This window comes from Lepidochelys kempii, chromosome 4 (genome assembly GCF_965140285.1).
Source record: "Lepidochelys kempii isolate rLepKem1 chromosome 4, rLepKem1.hap1, whole genome shotgun sequence".
Lineage (NCBI taxonomy): Eukaryota > Metazoa > Chordata > Testudines > Cheloniidae > Lepidochelys > Lepidochelys kempii.
Window position 1 is genome coordinate 79,297,629 of NC_136383.1, and position 12,622 is coordinate 79,310,250.

General features: G+C 40.9%; 1 protein-coding gene across 4 annotated transcripts in view; it reads right to left on the reverse strand.

Moving 5' to 3' along the window:
* Positions 1–6,599: 6,599 nt before the first annotated feature.
* The window catches only part of CASP3 (caspase 3), a 45,337-nt gene continuing 39,314 nt past the window's right edge, over positions 6,600–12,622 (reverse strand). The window contains exons 7-8 of one of the 4 annotated variants that reach the window (XM_073341790.2): positions 9,490–9,601; positions 6,600–8,623 (exon numbers count right to left, since the gene is read on the reverse strand). In XM_073341790.2, coding sequence (XP_073197891.1) covers positions 9,516–9,601 — 86 coding nt within the window. In that variant the 3' untranslated portion in view covers positions 6,600–8,623; positions 9,490–9,515. The remainder of the gene's footprint in view (positions 8,624–9,489; positions 9,602–12,622) is intronic. The other 3 variants (XM_073341793.2, XM_073341792.2, XM_073341791.2) reach the window with 3 other exon arrangements.

The following is a 12,622-nucleotide window of genomic DNA, read 5'->3' on the forward strand; positions in this document are numbered from 1 at the left end:
CAACTCTATGTCATCACCTACAATGAAGGTGTTCTGTGAGGGCAATTTAAACATCCTTTACAGACCTTTTATAACACTCTGGTGGCATGAAGGGGCCATTTTGTAATGCAGAGTCTGTACAATGTGAGCAAAAATGGTAGAAATGGGTCCTAAATTTCTAAGGGGTTACTTAGGTGTTGCTCTTTCTTTTGGGAGATCCATCTCCCTGACTGCAACAGAGCTGGACTACTAGGTAGTTTGTCACTTAAAGTTCTCTAAATAGAAAGGTTTTTTAAAAAAGCTCTTCTGCCTTATGTTAAAATAGGTATTAAATATTACCAATCCATGTGCAAGCACCTTTACAATTTCAGCTGCTTTAAGCATCATAGTCAGCACTTAATAATTAAAAGAAGAAAAATCTTTAAATCATGAGTTATTTCTGTTGATTGCCCCTGTGTATTTTTACAGAGCACACTGATCTGCCAAATGTGTCCGTGAGTCTGTCTATTTGTGAGAGATAGAGACCGTAGGAAAGGAGCTAGGGAATGGATTTGTAGCTCCTTGCATACAAAACTGCCCATCTTTCAGTGACCCACCTTTCCATATGAAGGGGACCAAATTCAGCCCTGACAAAAGCAGGGACAGCTCCTCCCACTGAAGTCAATGTCGTAACTGCAGTCATTTAAGTGCATCTTGTGCCCATGTGCTCCAGGGCAATACTTTGCACAGGAAGTACAGTACACTCATTTTCTGAAATGATACAATATAGCGACGTAAAACAGCTGGCCAGGGTGAGCTGTTTCTGGAATACAAACCACTGATGACTCATCCTTCTCTTAGCCCATCTCTCTGCACTTCTCTTTATGACAAGTCATTTCTGTCATTCTGACTGTTGCCCATTTTCAGATCTGCTAAACCGATATAACAAAGGCAAGATATATTTCAAACACAGGATACTAGAAAAGTATAGTCAATCTGTGGCAAGGGCTTGGACAACTATATCTTCATTGAGCAGTATAAATGCCAAAATTAATTTTAATTCATCCGTTCCCAAAACTTGCCATGTTTATTGAACTCTGAATTAGTCATGGGGCAAGTTTACAGGGAGTTCGCCTGGTAAAAATACTACTTTAATGCTGCTGGGATTCTTTTATATCATGAATTATATGCTAGGACGTCTTTTTACTATTCCACATCTAAGCAAAAATGCGCTTTCATTCTCTCACAAATGGAGTGTGCATGAAGGTGAACTTGTTGGTTCAGCAAGCATTGGTCACAAAAATCAATGGACACCATTCTCTGCTGCTCTATATTGGGGGAATTCTACTGCAGTCAATGGGTTGGAGCCCATTTGCACCTGAAGAAAATTTGGCCCATTAAAAAAAGAATCCAGCAAAGTTCTTTTATAGGTCCCAATTCAGCAATGTCCTTAATATCATTGACTTCATTGGGAGTTAAACATGTACTTCAGTGCTATGCTGACTCAGGGCAGTAATGGTTTATTGATTACCATAGGGAAAAAAAGACTAGAGTAAGGAATTTGTGCAAAGCGATTCTCCTTATGATTTATGTCTGAAATATGGGGCAAACATATCAAATAAATCAAAGCAAGATCATATACATTGATTTAAATACTAGGATCTTAATCCTCCTCTCAGGAAAGTCTGTGGTGTTTTGCCATTGATTTCAATGAAAGCAAGATCAGGCCTCTGTATATTAATTTTGGATTGTGTCATAAAAGTATTTTTTTGATTTATAACTAAATGCATGACAAAGACTTAATGTAACAACGCTATTTATGATGACAACTTGTTTAGCATAAAACACAGGGTTCATTTCTCCATTAAATTATTAGGAAAATAGTATTTAATGAAATATTAATTATACAAAGTGATGCATAGCAAAAGTGCTTACAAAAACTAAGCATCGCTATGACAAATTACACCAGGCAATATGAAACAAACAAAACAAAAGAAAGCTACACGGATCCTGTCCATTTTAGAAAATTGTACGAGTTTGTGTTGGATTGAAATATTTATTTTCTACCAGTGAAGTTCCCATTATAAGAGCCATCTGCTAAAAAGAGCTGTTTGTGCACCTCTACATTTGGTAATCTAGAAAGAAGCTATGTCCTTCTCTGATTTTGTTTGAAAAAGACACTGTCCATTTTGTTAACCCTCAGAACTAGTTACCTTAAAAATGATGTTTCTCAGGAAATGGAGGTGTTCAATATTGATGGAAAGTTATCACTATTTGGTTGTCACTGTTTGGTGATGGCTATTTGGTGGCCTACATGATTTGTTCGTAGAAGACAAAAGAGCCACCAAGTTTGGATCTGGAGCTGAACTTCCCCCAAGGTTTGGAGGGATTTGGATTTAGGACTATCTGAAATAGATGAGTCCACATCATAAAAAACACTATAAAACTGGAACTAAATGGCATTTTTCCTGTCACTCTCAGCCGAGATACCAGGGTGTCCCTGCCTCTGTTGCACAGAAGATTTCCCTGCTGTCAGACTGGCAGTTTTCACCAGTGATGCCAAGGTCTGAATGAAGCTGGAGACTAAAACTACCTCTTACCCTTAGAAGAGATTTCAGGCACATTCGCAGGACAATATGGGGCCCTTTCACTTCCACAAATGGTGCTGGACTGCGGATAAAAAGAGAACTTCAGTCTCAAGTGCTGCCAATCCAGCACCTTTCAAGAGCAATGAATTTACTTTAAATGGAAAGCAACATCCCCTTCCAAAATAACCCCCCACTTTCCAAAAAGCTGTATGTTATCATAGGCTGTGAACCATGAATTCCCCCTTCTTTATAAATAATTCTTTTAGCAATGCCCCCTCCCAAAGCCCCCATAAACAAAACCAAACAACCCCCAAACCAAAACAAAAACGTAAACTCACAACTTCTTGTGTAATCCCTGATCCAGCATAGCATTTAGGCATAAGATGAACTTCAGGTTTGTGAGGTGAGCAGAGCCATTTACGTCAATTAAAAGGTAAGCAGGTGTTCCAAGTGCTTAGCTAGATCTAGATCAGGGCCCTAGTCATTTTCTGACATTGTTTCTAGAGCAGCTAGTCTGCAAGAGGTTAGATTGTGCGGCCATTGATTTTATTCACATATTCTTCCTATCATTAAATTGAAGCTAGGTCAGCTATTGTAAACATCCCAACAATGCATTCAGTGGAGATGGCACAGAGTCCAAAAACTGTGGCATGGGTATCCAGAAAACCTGAATATGACTGTCCAGGCTTGGATCACATAATAGACTCTCACCAGCATTCAGTAACTATCATAGAAGCTCCCAGGAACATGACTGGACATTGAGCAGTGAATTATCCAGCAGTGTGGATGTACAAGAAGTTACACCTTTTAACAAAACTTCTGCCTGCCACAAGGACTGATTTTAAAACAGTCCTTGTTAGTGAATGTAAAGTTTAATCCCTGGCAGTAGGAAACAATTCTTAGGACCAAATTCAGCACGGGTGCAAGTGAACACATCTCCATTGACTTAGATTCCATATACTGCTCAACAGATGTTGATGAGACTTGATCCAACTATAGATAGTTCAGACTCTGTGGAGACTCACTGACTTCTAAAGGATTGTGTCTACTTAGAGCAGAATTGAACTTGGCCTTTACAGTGTGATTATACTTTGAGAGGTGACTATAATTAGCATTGTGGGGATATATATTTATTCCCTTTCAAGGACTTCCATAGTGAATTCATTCAGTTTACAGGTCAATTGTCAAAGGACAATTTTTCTAATGGCCTATTTTGCAAACTATTCCTATTCATACTCATTTACTATATTTAGTCAAATTTTGCTGTTAAATTAATTCTATCTATGCACTTATGGTAGAAGACTTTAGTTTCACAGTGTCTCTTCTGTTTCTGCACTTGATAGCACAGATAAAAAAAAAAGAGTACAATATTAACAGGAAAAAAAATCAAGCTGTGTTGTTGTTATCTCTTACTTCCCCACCAGTAATAAAGAACACAGACCATGTTCGTGTTCTTGTGTAGGGCTGCTGTTTGAGGAAAAGTCACAAGGGTCATGGTGAAAAGGACAAAAGCTATGGAATTTTTTTGAAATGTCCATTACTGGGACATTGTTTTGAACCTCAGATAGCCTTTATTTCCCCATATTAGTGCAAATAACCCCTCGAGCTGAGATAACACTAGAGAGATATCGGTAGAATCCTCACTGTACCAGAGCCAACCTTTGGAACCCTAATGGAAATCTCTACAGGGTATTTGTTCATATATTTTTGTTTTGTTACCTTGGGGAAGGGAACACCTCTCTGAAAGTTCCCTACTCTAGCCAGGTTTCAGAGTAACAGGCGTGTTAGTCTGTATTCGCAAAAAGAAAAGGAGTACTTGTGGCACCTTAGAGACTAACCAATTTATTTGAGCATAAGCTTTCGTGAGCTACAGCTCACTTCATCGGATGCATACTGTGGAAAGTGTAGAAGATCGTTTTATACACACAAAGCATGAAAAAATACCTCCCCCCACCCCACTCTCCTGCTGGTAATAGCTTATCTAAAGTGATCACTCTCCTTACAATGAGTATGATAATCAAGTTGGGCCATTTCCAGCACAAATCTAGGTTTTTTTTCCCCCCACCCCCCAAACCCACTCTCTTGCTGGTAATAGCTTATCTAAAGTGACCACTCTCCTTACAATGTATATGATAATCAAGGTGGGCCATTTAAACCCTGGATTTGTGCTGGAACAAGAACCTCTGGGGGGGGTGGGGTAGGAAAAAACAAGAGGAAATAGGTTACCTTGTTAGCCACTTAGCCACTCCCAGTCTCCACACACCACATACCACACAGCAGAACCACTAACCCAGGAACCTATCCTTGCAACAAAGCCCGTTGCCAACTGTGCCCACATATCTATTCAGGGGACACCATCACAGGGCCTAATAACATCAGCCACACTATCAGAGGTTCGTTCACCTGCACATCCACCAATGTGATATATGCCATCATGTGCCAGCAATGCCCCTCTGCCATGTTGTCATAAATATAAAGGGAAGGGTAAACCCCTTTGAAATCCCTCCTGGCCAGGGGAAAGCTCCTCTCACCTGTAAAGGGTTAAGAAGCTAAAGGTAACCTCGCTGGCACCTGACCAAAATGACCAATGAGGAGACAAGATACTTTCAAAAGCTGGGAGGAGGGAGAGAAACAAAGGGTCTGTGTCTGTCTGTAGTCGTCTTGGCCAGGGACAGAACAGGAATGGAGTCTTAGAACTTTTAGTAAGTAATCTAGCTAGGTATGTGTTAGATTATGATTTCTTTAAATGGCTGAGAAAAGAATTGTGCTGAATAGAATAACTATTTCTGTCTGTGTATCTTTTTTGTAACTTAAGGTTTTGCCTAGAGGGGTTCTCTATGTTTTTGAATCTAATTACCCTGTAAGATATCTACCATCCTGATTTTACAGGGGGGATTTCTTTATTTCTATTTACTTCTATTTTTTATTAAAAGTCTTCTTGTAAAACACTGAATGCTTTTTCATTGTTCTCAGATCCAAGGGTTTGGGTCTGTGGTCACCTATGCAAATTGGTGAGGCTTTTTATCCAACATTTCCCAGGAAAGGGGGGGTGCAAGTGTTGGGAGGATTGTTCATTGTTCTTAAGATCCAAGGGTCTGGGTCTGTAGTCACCTAGGCAAATTGGTGAGGCTTTTTACCAAACCTTGTCCAGGAAGTGGGGTGCAAGGTTTTGGGAAGTATTTTGGGGGGAAGGACGCGTCCAAACAGCTCTTCCCCAGTAACCAGTATTAGTTTGGTGGTGGTAGCGGCCAGTCCAAGGATAACGGGGGTAATATTTTGTACCTTGGGGAAGTTTTGACCTAAGCTGGTAAAGATAAGCTTAGGAGGTTTTTCATGCAGGTCCCCACATCTGTACCCTAGAGTTCAGAGTGGGGGAGGAACCGTGACACATGTACATTGGTCAAACTGGACAGTCTCTACGTAAAAGAATAAATGGACACAAATCAGATGTCAAGAATTATAACATTCATAAACCAGCTGGAGAACACTTCAATCTCTCTGGTCACGCGATTACAGACATGAAAGTTGCGACATTACAACAAAAAAACTTCAAATCCAGACTCCAGCGAGAGACTGCTGAATTGGAATTCATTTGCAAATTGGATACAATTAACTTAGGCTTGAATAGAGACTGGGAGTGGCTAAGTCATTATGCAAGGTAACCTATTTCCCCTTGTTTTTTCCTACCCCCCCTCCTCAGAGGTTCTTGTTAAACACTGGATTTGTGCTGGAAATGGCCCACCTTGATTATCATATACATTGTAAGGAGAGTGGTCACTTTAGATAAGCTATTACCAACAGGAGAGTGGGTTTGTGGGGTGGGGGGGGGGGAGAAAACCTGGATTTGTGCTGGAAATGGCCCAACTTGATTATCATACTCATTGTAAGGAGAGTGATCACTTTAGATAAGCTATTACCAGCAGGAGAGTGGGGTGGGGGGGAGGTATTTTTTCATGCTTTGTGTGTATAAAAAGATCTTCTACACTTTTAGATATTCTTGACTAAAAGTCAAGAATATCTAAAAACAAAACAAAAAAAAAACCCACAAAGACCATGACTGCTGTCCCAGCCCTGACAAACATGCAGCCCTAATGATATGCACTATGGGGCAGAATCTATTTTGCTCTTTAATAGCTCAGCCTTGCTAACCAGGGTACAGAGTTAGTTTGAGGCACATCCTTGGCCAAAATCCTTCTGATTTTAATATGAGTTTTGTCTCAGCAGGTACTGAATGAGCACTGTAGGATCAGGCCCCTTGTCAACACAGTTAGCAGGTGTGACTCAAGGACACAAAGGGCCAGATCCTCAACTGGTATAAATTGGGATAGTTCCATTGACTTCAGTGCATCTAAACCAACTTATATCTGCTGTAGATCAGGCCCATTGGTTGAAATTCACCCCGATCAAGGCTTATGGACTGCCCTCTGTCCTTAGGTCTATTTCACTCATGAGTACTATGGTGAATAACACCCAGGGACAAATCCTGCTTGCCTTAGCCATATGAGCCACCCTGCAGAAGTCAATGGAACTAATTGCACGAATAAGGCAAGCAGGATCTGGCTCATGTAATTTTAACATAGATACTTCTCTAGCCCAATCACACTTTAAGGTAACCAGATTTGAATCAAAGTGTCTATTTCCCTGTTAAATCCACTGCTGAGTGTTGACAAATGCTGATAGGTGTGCAACAAATATCTGTGTTACCAAAGTGCTATCATTTATAAGAGCCATGAGTAATCAAGCATTAAAGTAAAAGGGGCCTGTTTGTTATAGGCTATATTGGCCTCATCTGTGATAAAGCGAACTTATCTCTGCAACTGGCATTTTAATCCTTTTGCAGTATTTTGTAACCTGGTGAAACAAATAATCCTGTGTCTTAGAAAGTAGGTAAATGGTGAGCCATACTGCAGATATGTTATCTCTTCCAGTTATTCAGCAATGAGGACATGAGTCAGAAGGAGAAATTCGTAACAGAAAAAATTTACCAGTCCTGCCTCTTTATTTTCACACCTTTTCAAATCACAGGCTTAGAGTTGGTATTTCTGACATAACCTGATGAGTTTTGTACCACATCTCTTGCAGTCTCCTTGTTTTGTAGCAAGCTGTTGTCCAATGCTAATATCTCCCAAATAAATCCATGGTGTCTTATAATATCATCTAAAAATATGTGTTTCATGACAGAGACTTATTTCAGTTCCAAAATGTTGTTTCTGTGCAAATATGATTCCATTGCAAGTGTAATTAAAACAACTGATCCAGAGCCATATTCTGATCTCAGTTACTCAGAGTGACTCCACTTAACTGACTGAGATCACATTCTGACTCCTCAGAATTAATTTTCCCTTTTACTGCACATAAAATAATTATATAATACTTGCCAAGCATAGAAAAGAAAAATAGGTTTATTTGGGGGCCTTATGATTAATGTAGTTTTAAAATATATATCTTTACCTGAGGCATCAACAGCAGCTTAGTTTGTTAAAACAGAATAAATCCTAGCAATCTGATTTTACTTTTCCCATTAAAGCTGATTGCATTCCTTTTTGCACTGCATGGAGCTTGATAACAGTTGCTTTGTTTTCTATGCAGTTTAGTTATCGAATTTAGCTCTCTGAAATGGCAACTGCACAACATGACAGACATCCTGAGCAAATGCAAGAAACAAAACATCATCCCCAGAGGTCCGCACCTTGCATTTTGCTGTGATGCTGGGAGTTCCTTTCCCAGACCTGAAGACTCTGTGTGGCTCGAAGGCTTCTCTCTCTCTCTCACCAACAGAAGTTGGTCCAATAAAAGATATTACCTCATCCACCTCCTCTCTTTGGTTTCTATTCTGGCTCACTTTCTGGTTCCGACAGACTAGCATAGTTTGACAACGTTCAAGTTGCGAATACTACTGCATGGGAATGAAAATATACAAACAACAACAACCAGTTACATTTAATTTCTCAAGAGTAACTCTATGGAAACATTATTATTGATCTAGAGTTTTGTACAACCTGGCAGCTATGAAGTTTTCTGTATCTGTTGCAAATTCAGCTAAATCATCTATAAAACAATATGGCAATCTGGATCATCTGTGAACAAAGTATCACAACATCAATACTATAATACAGATAACTAAGATCCCACTATATCCCCTACAGTCCAGGTGAAGAGCACAATGATTTTAAAAACAAAAACAATTCCTATGACACTTCAGAATAGGTGAATACCATTTGGCACAAAGAGAGCCTTCAACAGGAATTTAGGGTACTCTGCAATTTGCATGATTGGGCCTTTGTTTGCAGTTATACATAAAAATAATGTTCTCACATTCCAGACAACAAGCTTCTTTCTTTCTTTTTCTTAAATTTCTTTTCATTACAGAATAATATTTCAAATAAAAGGAGCTAAGAAAAATCCTGGGAAAGATACAAGAGAAAAAAAGAATCTAGAAAAAGATAAGAAAGCAAAGAATAGCTACCTGAGGAAAGAGAAGAGCTAAAGAAAAGAATAACCAGAGAGGAAATAAAAGCTGGCCAGGAGGATCACATGAAGATAATGCAAAACATTAAATTGTTCACAGTGGTTCATGCTCAAGGAGCATATGAGAATGACACAAGGCACTACTGGCTTTTTTATTATAACTCAGAAAATCAAAAAATAAAGCCCAAATAATTTCTAAATTCTGTAGCTCCTGTAATCTTCTATAGCCTGCTCTCCTCCTAGATGCCAGATCACACCAGTTCTTCACTTGTGCTGCCATATCACTGGAGACTCCCATCACTGCAGGAATATACAGGCAGTCCTTGACTTTACGACGTTCAGCTGAAGACGAATGGCACTTATGACGTTTCTGAATCTACACCCTGATTCGACTTATGACCATTGGTTTCTACTTTACAATGCTTGGTCCGCAATGGAGTGTATTGCAGCTCCGAGTTACAATGTTTTGACTTACGATGGAATTTTCAGGAACCAATTGTGTCAAAGTCCGAGGACTGCTTGTATTCTTATCCAGCAAACAGGCCCATTACAGGCACCTCTCTGGTGAGTCACGCAGCCCTTGTGATCTGGGGAGCATAAGCTAGGGTTAGCTGGTCCTGCCACTTTCATGGTCATGCTAATTCTACAATATCCCACTAGTTTCCAAAGTTTCATCACGATCGGACATTCCCATAGAATATTAGGGAGAGATCACCCTCAGGCCTTAAACTTTCAGCAGTAATTTCTCAATACCTATTCAACACATACTCTGTGAGTTCCAGCCAACTCACCAGGAAAGAGTTTTCTGTTTTAAAACAAGCAAGCTAAGAAAGTGCATTTTCCCTTTTTTTCTCAGGAACTACAGTACGGACAGAAGCACAGAGAAATATTTTTCCTAATCTAAAGAGCTTTAATATTAAATCCCTGTATTTACTTTGTTGTTCCCTACAGACATTTCATGCACATTGAGCAAGTAGCATTTATTTGGAACAGTGTGTGTGTGTGTGTAAACATTCAAAAATCCTATGCTCAGAGAAAGGTAAACTCACGAAGTCAAGCACTCAAGAAATTAGGATATGCCAGAGATTACCTGTGCAACATTAATTCAGCTCCCTTGTGCATATACATTATGATATAATCATTAATCAGATGATCACTTACTATTTTACCATTGTATCCCTGCCTCATTCATTGAATTAATATTTCATTTTTTTTAATTCTCCTTATTCAATATGAGGCTCCAGGCCTTGTTAACCACATCCAAAGTTTGCACTGAGTACAGACTTCTTAATTTCCTCTGGGGCATTTCTATGGTGCTTCACAAACATTAATGAATTTGTCTTCACAAAACCCCTGCGAGACTAGCTGTTATCATCCCAATTTGACAGCTAGGGACTGAGCACAGAAATTAAGGCCAAAATTGTCAACATATCCACCAATTTTAGGTGCCCAATTTGAGACACCTATGGTGTGATTTTCCAAAGTACATAGCATTTTATATTACTTTATATGCTCAAAGCTTAGTGCCAATCACCTTCAGTTGCTATTGCAAGCACTCAGTACCAGGGCCGTCCCTAGCTATTCTGGGGCCCTATGCAGCTCCCCCACCCCCCATGGGGTGGGGGCTCTGGGGAGCCTCAGGCCTCCGGGGGGAGGCTGGCTGGCTTGGGAGAGGACGGGGGGAACCACCCCCCAGCACTCACCAGCGATGCGGCTGGGTTGCTGCACTTCCCGCCACCAGTGAGTGCAGGCCCAGCCCTGCTGCAGTCCTCAGGGGTGGTGCCCCAAATTTCCTGGTGCCGCCCCAAATTTCCTGGTGCCCTATGCATATATATATATATGGGTAAGGGTGGCCCTGCTGAGTACTGCTGCAAATCTTACCCAGGGTATCTCATGTTTGGCCCCAGAAAATGAGGAACATACAATTAGTGATCGGCTCTTAAAAGTTTGTTTTAAGTGACTTGTCTGGCATCACATTGGACCTCTGTGGCAGAGACAAGGATATAATTCAATTCTCCAGGGTGGGACTCAATTGCCTTAACCATGAGACCATCCTTTCTCTTCCTGAAAGCTCCTGCCTCAATCACTGCACATTGGAGTGTTCAGTGATTACTTAGTCTTTAAAGTGTTGGAAGGGCTCTACTTCTTTCTATGTCTGGTACTAACTGGCTATGCATAGAGCTTCACAGTACCCCACACAGACACTGTCTGAGAAGCTTGGCCCTTAAAGGTACAGCCCCTAACACCACACAGACTTCTGCAACAAATGAAACAGAAGTCCTATAGACAACAGCCTAATTCACTACATAACTATGGTGGCCACTCAAGACATTCCCAGAATACCAGACATTTCAGTACTTCCAGCAATGGCATGGGCCCACCCCCACCAGTGTGACCTCTCATGCACTGCAGGCTGGGACAAGCGGTGTGTTCTTCAAAATGGAATCCTCCATGTGATACTGGACAAAACCATGTCCAGTTTTGTCTCAGTACCAAGCAGTGGACAAATCATCCCAAAAGGGGACTGTCTGGTTTAAAACCAGACGAATGGCCTGCCTGTATCTTAACCTGATCATTCCCAAAATACCATGTATCCTGTACATTAAATTAGGCTGGGGTCCTGCTGCCCTGTCTTCCTTCCCCTGGCTCCTCTCTCCCACTGCTTCCCTGCTCCTCCCTATCCTCAGCCTCCTGCAAATCCATATCCTCCCTCACCCCTCTGAATTCTACGGCTGCTCCCTCCTCCTTCACTGCTTGGGTCTGTTGAGCATTTTTTTCAGTCACTCCTCATTTTAGGCCAGTCACACAGCTGTCCATTGACGAGCATACAGTATCTGAGGCACACTCCTCTATACTGGGATAGTCTTCTTGTTTAACTGGCTGCTATCGCACATTTTAATCCCATCAGCAACTGCACAAACTATTTATAATCAGCTCTCTGATTACATTCCTAAGGTCAATGTCCAAGTTAAAAGACAGTGTAAAAGTAGTGGAGGTACTGTATTATTCCCCTGTACAGCCCCTAGCTCTCAAAGGGAGCTGTCCTGGGTGCACATAAAAGTGACTACTTAATAACTTCATTGCTAACAATCTAGTAAATATTAGTAACTATCCAGTACATTCATACAGCGTCTCTCCTAAGTGTATGTAAGTCAGCGGGAGAGGTGGGTGCTCAATACATTTTAAAACTGAGCCACTTATTTAGGAGCCTACATATGGATAAGGTGCCTAGCTACAGGCATGCAGATTTGAACATTTTGGTCTTAACCTCTTGTGCCTTTGTTTCCATATCTGTGAAATGGTGATAACAGTATTTACCTACCTCAAAGGAGGGCTGAGAAGCTAAATTAACTCCTGTTTGGCTCCTACACACTACAGAGATAAGTCCACTGGAAATAACTATTGTAAAGAGACCTACAACAAAGAGAACAGTGCCCCTCCACAGCACACAGGAGTGTGCTGGAAGGAATGTACACCTATTGGGACAGGCATGCATTCCATCCCCAAACCAAAGGGGAATGGCCTGCACAAGCAGGTCCATCCACCTGCCTGGCAAGCTGTGTACTGCGAGCTGGCAGATGTTAGGAAGCACAACTGCTCCTGAGAAG